Source organism: Littorina saxatilis, linkage group LG16, assembly GCF_037325665.1.
Source record: "Littorina saxatilis isolate snail1 linkage group LG16, US_GU_Lsax_2.0, whole genome shotgun sequence".
Lineage (NCBI taxonomy): Eukaryota > Metazoa > Mollusca > Gastropoda > Littorinimorpha > Littorinidae > Littorina > Littorina saxatilis.
In genome coordinates this window covers 49,049,106-49,065,169 of record NC_090260.1, presented here as the reverse complement: position 1 = coordinate 49,065,169, position 16,064 = coordinate 49,049,106, and the positions used below count along the sequence as shown (strand labels likewise).

Sequence of the window (16,064 nt, the reverse complement as noted above, 5' to 3'; positions counted from 1 at the left end):
AAGAAATTATGTAAAAATTTCGTTAATCTGTCGGCCTGAAACTAAAAGATTGACACTGAAAGCCTGGGATCAGACATGGTCATAGCAAAGCCTGTAAGACGGATGTGCGAAAAGAATGGTAGAGCCATGCCCCAACATATATTTCTATCAGTTCCCCCAAAGTCCTGTGAGAGAGGCTTTGTGGTGATGACTTTTATGTTCAGCATTGCAAGGCATTTAGAACTTTAGTAGGATCTGCGTCATAAGTATATAAAATTCTACCCCCATTACGACTGTACACAGCTCCCTAGAATGTCACACACACACACACACTGACCCAGGATGAGGTTTTTGATGAGGGCTCCCTCGTCCTCGCGACGAAACTCCAGCATGCCCATCCAGGTCCTCTCCCGGTGTTTGACGGTGGCCCCCACCGCCGCCCCCTTCCCTCCCCCGTCATCCTGCTCCAACTCCGCCACGATCTCCGCCGCTGTCAGACACAACAACACACTTTCATTGGCAAAAATGTAAGGCTCCAATTCAAAAATTTACCGAACAATGAGAAAAGGCGCAATTCAACAAAGTTTACAAATGGGTATAAAGTCATGATAGTTATTTATCCAGAACAGCTGAGGTTCTTTATGGCTATCTTGAAAACTTGTTGCGTTATGCCACTCCTACTGATGCAGGTGTCAACCGTGTTGAAGGTCAAAGAGGGGTCAGGTCTTTGCATCAGTATTTAGGGGTTACACGGCAAGAAGACAAACACAAGAATCAACTATTATTTTTCACTGGAAATGGTTTTCATATAAAGACTGTGGTATGCTAAACATTTAATGTTCTATAAAAACAGAAATACAAGTGGCCCTGATTCACTAAGGGCAGATCGCCATAATTCTGGGCATCAAAGTGAATCAAGCGAAAACAGCAAAGCTCAGGACTCCAAAGAAAACAGTGACATAATGTAACTGCAGAAAGAATGACATCTAGTAAACACATGAGGGAGAAAACGTTGAAAAACAACTGGGTAAAAATGAAAGTGACAATGACTTCAAAAGAATGAACACTGAAAACAGTCACCTTTACTGTTGGCAAAAATGACAGAACATTGATTATATAAAACCTTTAAAAAAAATAAAAAATACTGAAAACTGTTGCCTTTTATTATTGGGCAAAAATGAAATAACATTAACAAACCTAACAAAAAGAACAACAGATTTGCCTGCACGGGGCAAAAACTCAAAACAATGAAACCATAACAGGTGTGAAACCGAGAACAACCAGAACCAACTTACTCGGGGGGAAGGGGGAAAACACAGACAAGCAATCGAAAAGGAATAACTGCATCGAAAATAAAACGAAAAGTCAGACCACAGTTTGGTGAACTTAAAATAGTCATAATCATGCTGGGTGACAACTGGAAACAAAAGTTCACCAAAAGCACCAGCTTGTGACAAGAAAACTTCCAGCCACGTTTCACAAAAAAACTAAATCACAAATAGAAACGTATCAAGGCTAAAACCACATAAATGATAATTATGTCCAGCATCGTTTTGTGAGAATGCAATGCTCTCATTTCACTGAAAATATGATTAAAGGCACAGTAATGAAACTCCATGAAAACAATTTGACTCACTATCTCAGATCATGTCAGGCTTTTCATTCAGACAAGAACAGCCCTCCACTTGAACAAATACCCAAAATCAACATCCTCACTTCTTCTTCAGCGTTCCACAATTTTCTGGTTACGCGTGAGCTCGTTTGCCCATTTGGGTTCCCCACACTATACTCTGAGAGCATAGTCAGCTTCACTCCGCTTTCGTTGGGTAGGCATGCTGGATATTTTCGTGTTTCTATAACCCACCGAACTCTGACATGGATTACAGGATCTTTTTCGTGCGCACTTGGTCTTGTGCTTGCGTGTATACACACGAAGAGGCACTAGCAGGTCTGCACATAAGTTGACCTGGGAGATTGGAAAAATCTCCATTCTTAACCCACCAGGCGGCAGCGACCGGGATTCGAACCCACGACCTCTCGATTAGGAGGCCGACGTCTTACCACCACGCCACTGCGCCCGTGCTCACTACTAACTGTGCAGTCAGAGTTTGTGCGTGTACAATTTCATTTAATAAAACATCATTTAAGAAATGAATTCATCGAAAACTCCCCCCCTCTGTACAGAAAACTCCCCCCTCTGTACAGAAAACTCCCCCCCTCTGTACAGAAAACTCCCCCCCCCCTCTGTACAGAAAACTCCCCCCCTCTGTACAGAAAACTCCCCCCTCTGTACAGAAAACTCCCCCCCTCTGTACAGAAAACTCCCCCCTCTGTACAGAAAACTCCCCCCTCTGTACAGAAAACTCCCCCCCCTCTGTACAGAAAACTCCCCCCCTCTGTACAGAAAACTCCCCCCTCTGTACAGAAAACTCCCCCCCCCCTCTGTACAGAAAACTCCCCCCCCCCTCTGTACAGAAAACTCCCCCCCCCCCTCTGTACAGAAAACTCCCCCCTCTGTACAGAAAACTCCCCCCTCTGTACAGAAAACTCCCCCCCCCCCTCTGTACAGAAAACTCCCCCTCTGTACAGAAACCCCCCCCCCCCCCTCTGTACAGAAAACTCCCCCCTCTGTACAGAAAACTCCCCCCCTCTGTACAGAAAACTCCCCCCTTTGTACAGAAAACTCCCCCCTCTGTACAGAAAACTCCCCCAGAAAACTCCCCCCTCTGTACAGAAAACCCCCCCCCCTCTGTACAGAAAACTCCCCCCTCTGTACAGAAAACTCCCCCCCCCCTCTGTACAGAAAACTCCCCCCCCTCTGTACAGAACCCCCCCCCCCCCTTCTGTACAGAAAACTCCCCCCTTTGTACAGAAAACTCCCTTTGTACAGAAAACTCCCCCCTCTGTACAGAAAACTCCCCCCTCTGTACAGAAAACTCCCCCCTCTGTACAGAAAACTCCCCCTCTGTACAGAAAACCCCCCCCTCTGTACAGAAAACTCCCCCCTCTGTACAGAAAACTCCCCCCTCTGTACAGAGAGCAGCCAGGTGATTTGTGGTATGTGTCTAAGTGGAGAGCTGGTCTTTATTCAAATATATGTACAGTGGAACTCCACTAATAAGACCTCCAAAAACGTATCAAAATCACGTCTTGTTTGTTTGTTTGTTCGTTCATGGGCTGAAACTCCCACGGCTTTTACGCTTTTATGTATGACCGTTTTTACCCCGCCATTTAGGCAGCCATACGCTGCTTTCGGAGGAAGCATGCTGGGTATTTTCGTGTTTCTATAACCCCCTGAACTCTGACATGGATTACAGGATCTTTTTCGTGCGCACTTGGTCTTGTGCTTGCGTGTACACACGGGGGTGTTCGGACACCGAGGAGAGTCTGCACACAAAGTTGACTCTGAGAAATAAATCTCTCGCCGAACGTGGGGACGAACTCACGCTGACAGCGGCCAACTGGATACAAATCCAGCGCGCTACCAACTGAGCTACATCCCCCGCCCCAAAGTCAGGTCTTAAAAAGGAGGGAGTCTTAAAATGGGGCTACATTTACCAAGGTTATGTACAGAATATTTGAGAATGAAAACAAGGTCAGTGTGGGGGAAGTTATGATGGGGGGGGGGGGTGTGTCTTAAAAGGAAGGTTCCACTGTATAACAATCCCCGGCCAGATCTGAAGCGTCAGTCAAATTGTTTATATGGGAAGGAAAACGAGAACAGATCCAAAGTGAACAGGCACTTTAACACTATGACAGTTACCCATCTCGGAGCTGAGTGACACGGAACCGGTCATCCCTGACCAGCGGTCCGGCAAGCCTTCAGACAGCCATAGAGTGACCAGAGGGAAGGAGCCATGTCAGATAATATCAATCAGAACTTGCATGCACAGCACAGGGGGGATAAGTCAGAAGAAGAAACAAGGAACCCCCACCTTTTACCGGGCCACAACCAAATAAGGTGACGCATTACGTGTACTGGATTTGTTGAAGAATAAAAGTGATGGTGACAATCTAGCAGTATATTCCTTCTTTCTCTGCAATGAACATGCATACATTCTCTCTCTTAATCTCTCTTTCTCTCTGTGGCAGACATGCATACAGCATCTCTCTCTCTCTCTTTCTCTCTGTGAAGAATATGCATACAGCATGAACTCTCTCTCTCTCTCTCTCTCTCTCTCTCTCTCTCTCTCTCTCTCTCTCTCTCTCTCTCTCTCTCTCTCTCTGTGCAGAAACCATGCATTCAGCAACTCTCTCTTTCTTTAGTAGCTCTTTGCAGGGAACATGCAATCTTCAGAAATAACTGTCAGGATTTCCAAGCATCGTGGAAGAGTTGCACCCCCTGTTAGCGAGCCAAACAATAACACATGGTTGACCAGTTAAAACCAGCAATCACAGCGAACAACTGACTCCCATGTTATGCAGTGTCCCCTCGATATGACCTTTTCCTTTCCAAAATCTGCGCATGGGAGCTAGTATTCACTGGCGATGGCCTGCAGTGATCGCTAAGCACGCATGTTTCCCAAACTCACGTGACCTCAAGCAAAAACTCACGTTACCTTCGCGATGACTCGGTGCAAGCGATCATTGCCACAACAAAATTGTAAAATCCACTGTGAATATTTTCAAAATAAATGGGGTCATATCGAGTGGACTGCATTTTAAAATTGATTCACTCCCCTTCTGCTCAGCTAACAGCTGTGTGTGTGTAGTATCATAAACATTACCTTCTCCGTCTTTCAACTTCTTGGCGTAGATCTTGAGCATCTTCTTCAGCTTGCGTATCTGGTCTGACTGCTTGTCGATTGTCTCACGAAGATCCTGAAACACAGGTTACAATGTCTCGTACTGGAAAGTTTCTTCCGTGCTCGCTAGAACAGTTCTTACCTCACTGTGTGACTTCAAGTCCTAGCAGATACAAAGTACAGCGGTACCTGAATGCGTGACTCACATTTAATGAGAAAGGACTATCTGTTGTTCTTTAGTCTGATCTAAATTATATAAATTATCTTAATATATGATTCGCTTGCGGCTTCGTGGCAGGCGGAAGAAAAAATCAGCGTGATAAGTTTTCGTCATTGTTTGTCTGTGCACTTAAAAGACAGTTGGGTCGATATATTTGTGAATGTATTGTTTTGTCAATAACAAACGTTCCAACATCCTACCTTTAATGTTTTTTGATTTTTAGTCTTATCATTATCTCTACCAGACTATAAACCTGTTATGCCACCTGCTGTAGTGACACTGTTGGCTGGTCTAAAGGGTGTCCTTTCATCACAGGTAAAACTCTACATTTATTGTAAACATGTATTGCATTGTTCAGTTTGATGTAAAGCGCGGAGAGCGTGGGTTAACCCCATGGTTCGCGCTATATAAGCTTGCCACTATTATTATTATTATTATAGCAGACCTTTAGATACACAGTCAATTGGTAGGTTTACCTTTTATTGTTTCCATTTAATGTCTAAGATCTTTAATTCCAAGATCAAAGCAAAAAAAGAGCACTTAACTCACCAGAATAAAAAAACAAGAAAGGTAAGTTGTTGGAACATTGTTATTGACAAAAATACGTCAGAATCACAAATATCAAATCAATCGACCAAACCGTCTTTTAAGTGAACAGACAAATTTACTCGCCTTCCTGGGGAGTGGGTGAAAACTGATCATTCCATCAAGTTAATTTTTTTGTGACTTATTGTTTTTCTGTTCACTTAAAAAAAACGTTGGGTTGATATATTTGTGATTGTAACGTATTTTTGTCAATACCAACGTTCCGACAACTTACCTTTCTTGGTTTTTACACCCCCGGTATAATAGGGGTGTGCATAGGATTCGCTCCATGTGTTTGTTTGTTTGTTTGTGTTCGCATATAGATCTCAAGAATGAACGGACCGATCGTCACCAAACTTGGTGAACAGGTTCTAAACATTCCTGAGATGGTCCTTACAAAAATTGGGACCAGTCAAACACACGGTTAGGGAGTTATTGGTGGATTAAGATTAAGATTAGGATTCGCTCCATGTGTTTGTTTGTTTGTTTGTGTTCGCATATAGATCTCAAGAATGAACGGACCGATCGTCACCAAACTTGGTGAACAGGTTCTATAAATTCCTGAGACGGTCCTTACAAAAATTGGGACCAGTCAAACGCACGGTTAGGGAGTTATTGGTGGATTAAGATTCTACAAGGACTTATAGAGGGAGATAATGGTCAAAGGGAAATAACCTTCTCAGTTGGTGGCAGTGAGAATGGTTATTTCCCTTTGACCAACGGGGGTGTTTTTCCTACCTCGGAGGAATTTCTTGTTTTATTCTGAATTTTGGAACGTTGGCAGTCTCTTTGTTTTTGGATTCACTACTCACCAGGTTTTCTGAGGTCATCCTGGTGATTTCGTGCTGCATCGTGGCTTCGATCTTTGCTTCTGTCCCAAGGGAAAGGTTCTGCACACACAAAATGTGACATAATGTTGTGAATAACACTGACTATATTCTAATACAAAATAAAAATCCAATAACCACACATGGACAGAGATTTGACAATATTTTCCTTGGTCTTACTCTACGGTTGGAGCTGCGGGGCAGATATTCTACTCTTGAATTTGTATCACTAGTAGACTTTAGAATATTATTATTTTTAGCCAGTGTCAGTAAAATTATCCCCCCTTTTTCAGAAAACCTGAGGCGTGGGGTGAGGTTAGGGCTATCATTTTTATTGCCTAAGCGCAAACACACACACACACACACACACACACACACACACACACACACACACACACACACACACACACACACACACACACACACATACACACACACACTGGTGCACAAATTATGATCATCAGAAATTCCTGATTAACATCGCAATTATGCTCCTCCAATCGGACTTTATCGCCAACAAAGTCCCACCAACACAATTATACCAAAATAAAGATACTAGTAGACGCCTGACCATGCCTTGACACTCGCTGAAAAGTGCTGTCAACAAAACTCAACCAGAAAGGCAAACAAGAAAGATGGTGTTGAAAAGAAACTGAAAAGTGCAACACATGCAAAATGATAAACTTATCTAAATCAAACAGAATCATCAGCTCTTCAAAGTATTTCAATGTTAGACTTTTACATCTTAACTGATCAAAAAACAGTTCACAATTATACAGAACAAAACAAAACAAACACAATACAGTAACACAATGGAGTTTATAGCATTAGTAACAATTATTCATCTCTCTGAGCCTGAGTGTGTGTGTGTGTGTGTGTGTGTGTGTGTGTACATGTGTGTGTGTACATGTGTGTGTGTGTATGTGTGTGTGTGTGTATGTGTGTGTGTGTGTGTGTGTGTGTGTGTGTGTACATGTGTGTGTGTGTAGTGTGTGTGTGTGTGTGTGTGTGTGTGTGTGTGTGTGTGTGTGTGTGTACAGGTATGTGTGTGTGTGACGTGTGTGCTGCAACTATCCCCGAATTCGGCCCTCATCCACAAATAAGCCTGGAGACTTGATTGATTGAGAAGTGAAAAGATGAAAGGCATGCAGGCACCATGCCAACATGTATCGTTCTGTTCATTCAAAACAACAAACAAAACCTTTCAACCATTAAATTGCTCTTTCTGCATGCATAAACATTCAAATAATGCATAATATTACATTCATGTCCCCGTCAAAAGTAAGTAGTTTTTTTTCCGGCTACAATTCTGAGTGTGTATGTGTGTATTTCCTTACAATTCCCTATTTCTTGTTGCACCCCCCTCCCACCGAGAAAAAAAAATCCATTGGTGCAAATGGTTACCCTTGCAAACATCAGTTTACATAATTTGAATCATTACAGTTTTCATCTTGGGCCCTTCAGTAATAATAGGACTGTTTGAAATAAGTTTGAAATAAACAAAGGTCTAATTCCTGTAATCCGTTACCTTCTAAGAATTTTATATAACCGACAAAACAAATTCTCAAGAATTTCTTTAAGAAACACCGGTTCTTGCCCATAAAGGTTGACATCACAACAGATCGTTTACAAATTGGTACTAATAGTAACCTACATGAATTTAAATATGACCAATGTTCTAAATCAAATGTAACCTGAGTGTACCCCGTTTTGTTTTATTTTATTGCACATTCATAGAAATCAGTTAATACTTGAGTTCTTAACAACATGCAGAAAAGTCATCCACACGTGTGTGACCATGCAAACTCTTGCTTGTAAAATCTGATACCCACATTTCTTGATACGCTTTTTATTCGCTGCAAATGCAACATAACATAAGAATTTAAATCGATGTCAATCATATAAAAAAAAAATGTTAACCCTGTTCTTATCCTTGAGTCGATTTTTTTACTCCATGAAACATCAAACTGTGAAAATAAACAATGCACATAAGAATGCAACAAATTTCACTTTTGCAAATAATTGTTTATAAAAAGAGAAAAGAAGAAAACTCCTAAATCATGTAGGATCTACACATACAGACAAATAAAACATATCAAAATGAAACACTATGCAATATTAAATTTGAAAATGCAGTGAAAAATCAGAAAACATTGATCACAAGCTAAAAAGAAGACTGCAGAGTCTCTGTCAATACAAATCTGTGTGTGACTGTGTGTGCGTGTGTGTGCTTGTCATAAATACATATGTGTGTGTCATAATTATATGTGTGTGTGTGCTTGTCATAAATACATGTGTGTGTGTGTGCGCTTGTCATAATTATATGTGTGTGCGTGTGTGTGCTTGTCATAAATACATGTGTGTGTGTGTGCTTGTCATTAATTATATGTGTGTGTGTGTGTGTGTGTGTGTGTGTGTGTGTGTGTGTGTGTGTGTGTGTGTGTGTGTGTATGTGCTTGTTAAGTGTGTGTGTTAATGTGTGTATGTGTATGCGTGTGTGTGTAATTGGGTACAGCTAGAGCAGCACTTTCTATCTTCTTCAATAATAATATATTGAATATACTCAAGCCAGGGGAATAGTCAGTGTTAATCTTACCGCACATGGCTGAAACAAAATCTTACGTATAGTTCAACACATCCACAGGGCTATATCTGGAGTATGCCACATTTGTTTCCACAGGGCTATATCTGGAGTATGCCACATTTGTTTCCACAGGGCTATATCTGGAGTATGCCACATTTGTTTCCACAGGGCTATATCTGGAGTATGCCACATTTGTTTCCACAGGGCTATATCTGGAGTATGCCACATTTGTTTCCACAGGGCTATATCTGGAGTATGCCACATTTGTTTCCACAGGGCTATATCTGGAGTATGCCACATTTGTTTCCACAGGGCTATATCTGGAGTATGCCACATTTGTTTCCACAGGGCTATATCTGGAGTATGCCACATTTGTTTCCACAGGGCTATATCTGGAGTATGCCACATTTGTTTCCACAGGGCTATATCTGGAGTATGCCACATTTGTTTCCACAGGGCTATATCTGGAGTATGCCACATTTGTTTCCACAGGGCTATATCTGGAGTATGCCACATTTGTTTCCAACATGTACAGTGGAACGTCCCCTTCAAGACCTCCCAAAATCTGAAGAAAATCAGGTCTTAAAATGGAGGGAGTCTTAAAAGGGGGGTAACTCTACAGAGGTGAATGAACAAAAAGTCTGAAAAAACAGGGTCTTAAAAGGGAGGTTCAACTTATAAAGACGTTGAGCATTGCTGACCTTGTTGATGAGTTTCTGCTGGCGGTCATTCTCCCTGCGGAGCTCAGACAGCTCGTCGTGATACGTCCGCTCCTTCTTCTTCAGCTCCTGCTCAACCTTGTCCAGCTGAGTCTGCAGCAACCTGCAACACAGCAACAACAATTTATTAATTTTTTTTTTAACTCACAGTGACATGATGAAATGCTCATTGTCGCAACACTGAAATGAAACAAGAGCCAACAATTAATTAACACAGTTCTGAGACCAAGGGTTACGGTACTGGATGGTGGTCAGAGGGAAGGGGAGGGGGGGTTACAGTACATTGTCCAGCTGGGTCTGAAGCAACCTGCATCCCACCAACACCAATATACATTCATTAATATTTTTTTAACTTGCAAGCTAACAATGATGAAATGCTTTCAACACCGATATGGAACAAGAAAGTGACGGGCGCAATGGCCTTATAGTGGTAAGAAGCCGGCCTCCCAAGCGGAAGATTGTGTGTTCAAATCTCGGCCGCGCCTGGTGGGTTAAGGGTGGAGATTTTTCCGATTCCCAGGTCAACTTATGTGCCAACCTGCCAGTGCCTTAACCCCCTTCGTGTGTACATGCAAGCACAAGGCCAAATGCACACGGAAAAGATTCTGTAATCCATGTCAGAGTGCGTTGGGTTATAGAAACACGAAAATACCCAGCACGTACCCTTCCTCCGAAAGCGGCGTATGGCTGCATGTCTAAATGGCAGGGTAAAAACGGTCATACACGTAAAAATTCACTTGTGCAAAACCACGAGTGTACGTGGGAGTTTCAGCCCATGAATGCAGAAGAAGACAGAAGAAGAACAAGAGACAACATTTTACACAGTTATGAAATCAAGGGTAGCTAGGAACTGGATCTGAAGCAACCTACAATACGCCAACAACAATACACAATCTATGCATTCATTTTACTTTCACTGACAGTGACGGAATGGTCTCAACATGGATATGGAACAAGAGACAATAACACAGTTCTGAAATCATGGGTATGGTACTGGATGGTGGTCAGAGAGGTGAAGGGAGGGGGAATGTGTACTTCACTTGGGTGGCCGAGTGGTAACGCACTTGCGCTCGGAAGCGAGAGGTTGCGAGTTCGACCCTGGGTCAGGGCGTTAGCAATTTTCTCCCCGGCCTTTCCTAACCTAGGTGGTGGGTTCAATTAGTGCTAGTCTTTTGGATGAGACGAAAAACCGAGATCCCACGATTGACAAAAGGGTCTTTCCTGGCAAAATTGTATAGGCATAGATAAAAAATGTCCACCAAAATACCCGTGTGACTTGGAATAATAGGCCGTGAAAAGTAGGATATGCGCCGAAATGGCTGCGATCTGCTGGTCGATGTGAATGCGTGATGTATTGTGTAAAAAATTCCATCTCACACGGCATAAATAGATCCCTGCGCCTTGAGTCCGAGTCTGGAGATACGCGCGCGATATATATAAGACTTCATATAACATATAACATATAACATATAATTGTCCAGCCGAGTCAAAACCTCAACTACAGCAGGTCAACAGACTACAGCCTTAAACGACACTGGCAAAGATGAAATGCTCTCAACACTTTTAAATGGAACATTAGAGACTGCAGGTATATGTGATCTCATCAACACAATTTAACGACACACGAAACTGTCACAATAATAATTACCCACACAGTAACTGTCACAATAACAATTACCCACACAGTAACTGTCACAATAATCATTACCCACACAGTAACTGTCACAATAATCATTACCCACACAGTAACTGTCACAATAATCATTACCCACACAGTAACTGTCACAATAATCATTACCCACACAGTAACTGTCACAATAATCATTACCCACACAGTAACTGTCACAATAATCATTACCCACACAGTAACTGTCACAATAATCATTACCCACACAGTAACTGTCACAATAATCATTACCCACACAGTAACTGTCACAATAATCATTACCCACACAGTAACTGTCACAATAATCATTACCCACACAGTAACTGTCACAATAATCTGTACCCACACAGTAACTGTCACAATAATAATTACCCACACAGTAACTGTCACAATAATAATTACCCACACAGTAACTGTCACAATAATCATTACCCACACAGTAACTGTCACAATAATAATTACCCACACAGTAACTGTCACAATAATAATTACCCACACAGTAACTGTCACAATAATCATTACCCACACAGTAACTGTCACAATAATAATTACCCACACAGTAACTGTCACAATAATAATTACCCACACAGTAACTGTCACAATAATCATTACCCACACAGTAACTGTCACAATAATCATTACCCACACAGTAACTGTCACAATAATAATTACCCACACAGTAACTGTCACAATAATCATTACCCACACAGTAACTGTCACAATAATAATTACCCACACAGTAACTGTCACAATAATCATTACCCACACAGTAACTGTCACAATAATCATTACCCACACAGTAACTGTCACAATAATCATTACCCACACAGTAACTGTCACAATAATAATTACCCACACAGTAACTGTCACAATAATAATTACCCACACAGTAACTGTCACAATAACAATTACCCACACAGTAACTGTCACAATAATCATTACCCACACAGTAACTGTCACAATAATAATTACCCACACAGTAACTGTCACAATAATCATTACCCACACAGTAACTGTCACAATAATCATTACCCACACAGTAACTGTCACAATAACAATTACCCACACAGTAACTGTCACAATAACAATTACCCACACAGTAACTGTCACAATAACAATTACCCACACAGTAACTGTCACAATAACAATTACCCACACAGTAACTGTCACAATAATAATTACCCACACAGTAACTGTCACAATAACAATTACCCACACAGTAACTGTCACAATAATAATTACCCACACAGTAACTGAGTAAGCATCACATGTTCACAATATCTGTAAATGTCCACACCACATTCAACATTGTCAAATTTCGATAATGTGCTATGTAATATTATTACAGTTGTTAACAAGAAGAGCAAACGCTCGATCGAGTCACTTTCGCAGTTCTGAATATTATATGAGGCATCAGATGGACAGGAAGAAATTGCTATTCACAACACAATGAGTCACGTTCACATAAAATTTGAGCCCGGTCACTTTTATAGTTTCCGAGAAAAGCCCAACGTTAAGTTGTGTGTTGCCGAACAGAAAAGGCTAGTTATCTCCCTTGTTTTTCTGATAACGTTCGTAAAAGGCTACAGATGTAAATACTTTGATGTAAAGAATAATCCTACAAAGTTTCAATCACATCCGATGAACTTTGTCAAAGATATAAAATGTCTAATTTTTCCTTTGACACTGACCTGTGACCTTGAAAAAGGTCAAAGGTCAACGAAACCATCGTTAAAGTGTAGAGGTCATTGGAGGTCACGACTAAACAAAATATGAGCCCGATCGCTTTGATAGTTTCCGAGATACTTTGTCAAAGATATAAAATGTCTAATTTTTCCTTTGACGCTGACCTGTGACCTTGAAAAAGGTCAAAGGTCAACGAAACCATCGTTAAAGTGTAGAGGTCATTGGAGGTCACGACTAAACAAAATATGAGCCCGATCGCTTTGATAGTTTCCGAAAAAAGTCCAACATTAAGGTGGTGTCTACGGACGGCCGGCCGTAACACTGACCGATTACATAGAGTCACTTTTTCTCAAGTGACTCAAAAACAACATTCCAGACAGCCGCAGTACCTGATTCTCATAATTTATCCAGAGTTAAATAGAGAGTCACCATACACAGATCCAAAAAGTCAGCAACTTCCCCAAACTGCTGTCTTCCCTTTCTAATGGTAATATTCGCCTGTTTCCAAAGCAAAGTATCTAAAAAATGTCCACTGCCTGTGAGTCGGAACAATCACACAACCAAAGTTCTCTTGAACGCAAGCCGATCCACTTCTCTCGTGCCTCTCAGGCGATGCTTTGTTCCGAGCTTTTCCCAAATGTCTCCCAAACTTCTCCGCACCAAGAATTTAGGCACACAACAAAAAAGGTCCCGTAAATGCAGTGCTAATTCTCTCCCTTGTATTCCTCAAAGCAAATATGTCTAAATTACACTGCCATGTTAAGGCCCCAAACTTCTTCACATAGAGATGCCCTTTGCAGTGAAATGTCTCAAACCAACACCCTAACAACACCCTAACTTTCACAAAAAGCTGTGAATATACGACAAAACTGTTCCCGATAATACACACTAACTCTTGGTCTCTTCTGCTTCGAATCTCTCCCGTCTTATTGGCTGTGACTGAGCAGACCAGCTTCTACACGCACAGAGAAGAACACACAACAAAAATAGCGGTCTGTGTTCGCTCCGTCAATATCAACAACAAGCGACCAGCCGTCCTGGCATCTTTGCTTTCTGATGCTAAGAACCTGAGCTCCGTCGTTTGCCAGAAAACACCGGGACAGGGTAGGTATACATAACTAAGATTGCTATATTCACCACATGAAACAGACCCATTCATTAACCAATGATAATTAGGGTCATCCTGTAAATAAGATGTGTACAAATCAGGCTCCCTAATTCCAGAAAACACCGGGACAGGGTAGTTATATACATAACTACGATTGCTATATTCACCACATGAAACAGACCATTCATTAACCAATGATAAATAGGGTCATCCTGTAAATAGGATGTGTACAAATCATCTCCCTAATTCCCTAAATAACTCCCTCTTCCCACACTCATTAAATACTATAATTTAATCTGAATAACCAAAGTGCATCATGTCTGCCACTGGTAACAGTAGCAGTTGGTTTCAGAAAACATATACTTACAGTTACTATAAAAGACTGTCAGCACATTACACAGACACATTTGAGAAAAGAAAGGGAAGCAATTTACATAAATTAAAACAAGATTTAACAAGAAGAGCAAACGCTCGATCGAGTCACTTTCGCAGTTCTGAATATTATATGAGGCATCAGATGGACAGGAAGAAATTGCTATTCACAACACAATACAGATGTAAATAATTTGATGTAAAGAATAATCCTATAAAGTTTGAATCAAATCCGATGAATAGTTTCAGAGATATGATATTTCAATTTTTTTCCTTCAAGACATACCTGTGACCTTGAAAAAGGTCAAAGGTCACCAAAGCAGACGTCAAAGTGTAGAGGTCACTGGGAGTCACGTTCACATAAAATTTGAGCCCAGTCACTTTTATAGTTTCCGAGAAAAGCCCAACGTTAAGTTGTGTGTTGCCGAACAGAAAAGGCTAGTTATCTCCCTTGTTTTTCTGATAACGTTCGTAAAAGGCTAAAGATGTAAATACTTTGATGTAAAGAATAATCCTACAAAGTTTCAATCACATCCGATGAACTTTGTCAAAGATATAAAATGTCTAATTTTTCCTTTGACGCTGACCTGTGACCTTGAAAAAGGTCAAAGGTCAACGAAACCATCGTTAAAGTGTAGAGGTCATTGGAGGTCACGACTAAACAAAATATGAGCCCGATCGCTTTGATAGTTTCCGAGAAAAGTCCAACGTTAAGGTGGTGTCTACGGACGGCCGGCCGGATGGCCGGCCGGACGGCCGGTCGGACAGACTAACACTGACCGATTACATAGAGTCACTTTTTCTCAAGTGACTCAAAAATAGAACAAACTCAGGACTCTGAGTGCAGAAATAGCTGGTTATTGCAAGATCAGCCACATAAACAGACCAGGCAGGTAATAACTCATGATTACCTGAAATGATCAGTTTAATTAACAGCAGTGAGTTTGAGACAATTACACACACATACACACACACATACACACACATACACCCACACACACGTACACACACCCACGCACGCGTACACATACACACACACACACACTCACACACACACACACACACACACACACACACACACACACACACACACACACACACTCATTTGAACCTGACCTGGTCAACAATGGCTTATTGCTCTTAGCAGCATTTTGCTGTAGCAACATCACACAAAATAATATTCTGAGCACAATAAAATCAGAGCTGTTTTGAACCGCACAATGATCGAACCAGACTCATGCTTACAATCGGGCATACTTATCTAAAGTGCTCCAATGTCATACCTATCAATACACTATTTAATCCTATAAGCACATGCAATAATGCTTTCAAACCAATAATGCAGATGTACCCACTGACTTGATGTTGACATCTTCTGTGATGAAAGGACACACTGTGTGTGTCATGTGTCTGTGTGAGTGTGTGCTTGTGTGTGTACATGTGTGATTGTGTGTGACTGCATGTGTGTGCGAGTTGGAAGGATGCTCTTAATTGGTCTTGATACGCGCTCATGTGTTATTTATTCATGAACTTTTATATCAGTGTGTTTTTGTACGCACTTAATCTGAGGATA

The 16,064-nt window shown here is 41.4% G+C and overlaps 1 protein-coding gene across 3 annotated transcripts in view; it reads right to left on the bottom strand.

The window, feature by feature from the left end:
* The window catches only part of LOC138951143 (unconventional myosin-Va-like), a 38,692-nt gene that overhangs the window by 14,946 nt on the left and 7,682 nt on the right, over positions 1-16,064 (bottom strand). For 2 of the 3 annotated variants that reach the window (XR_011451010.1, XM_070322785.1), the window contains exons 2-6: positions 9,642-9,762; positions 8,189-8,212; positions 6,342-6,419; positions 4,707-4,800; positions 317-469 (exon numbers count right to left, since the gene is read on the bottom strand). Coding sequence is in view for 2 of the 3 variants with exons in the window: in XM_070322785.1 (XP_070178886.1) it covers positions 317-469; positions 4,707-4,800; positions 6,342-6,419; positions 8,189-8,212; positions 9,642-9,762 (470 nt within the window). In the remaining variant the exon portion in view is untranslated. The remainder of the gene's footprint in view (positions 1-316; positions 470-4,706; positions 4,801-6,341; positions 6,420-8,188; positions 8,213-9,641; positions 9,763-16,064) is intronic. The other variant, XM_070322786.1, reaches the window with a different exon arrangement.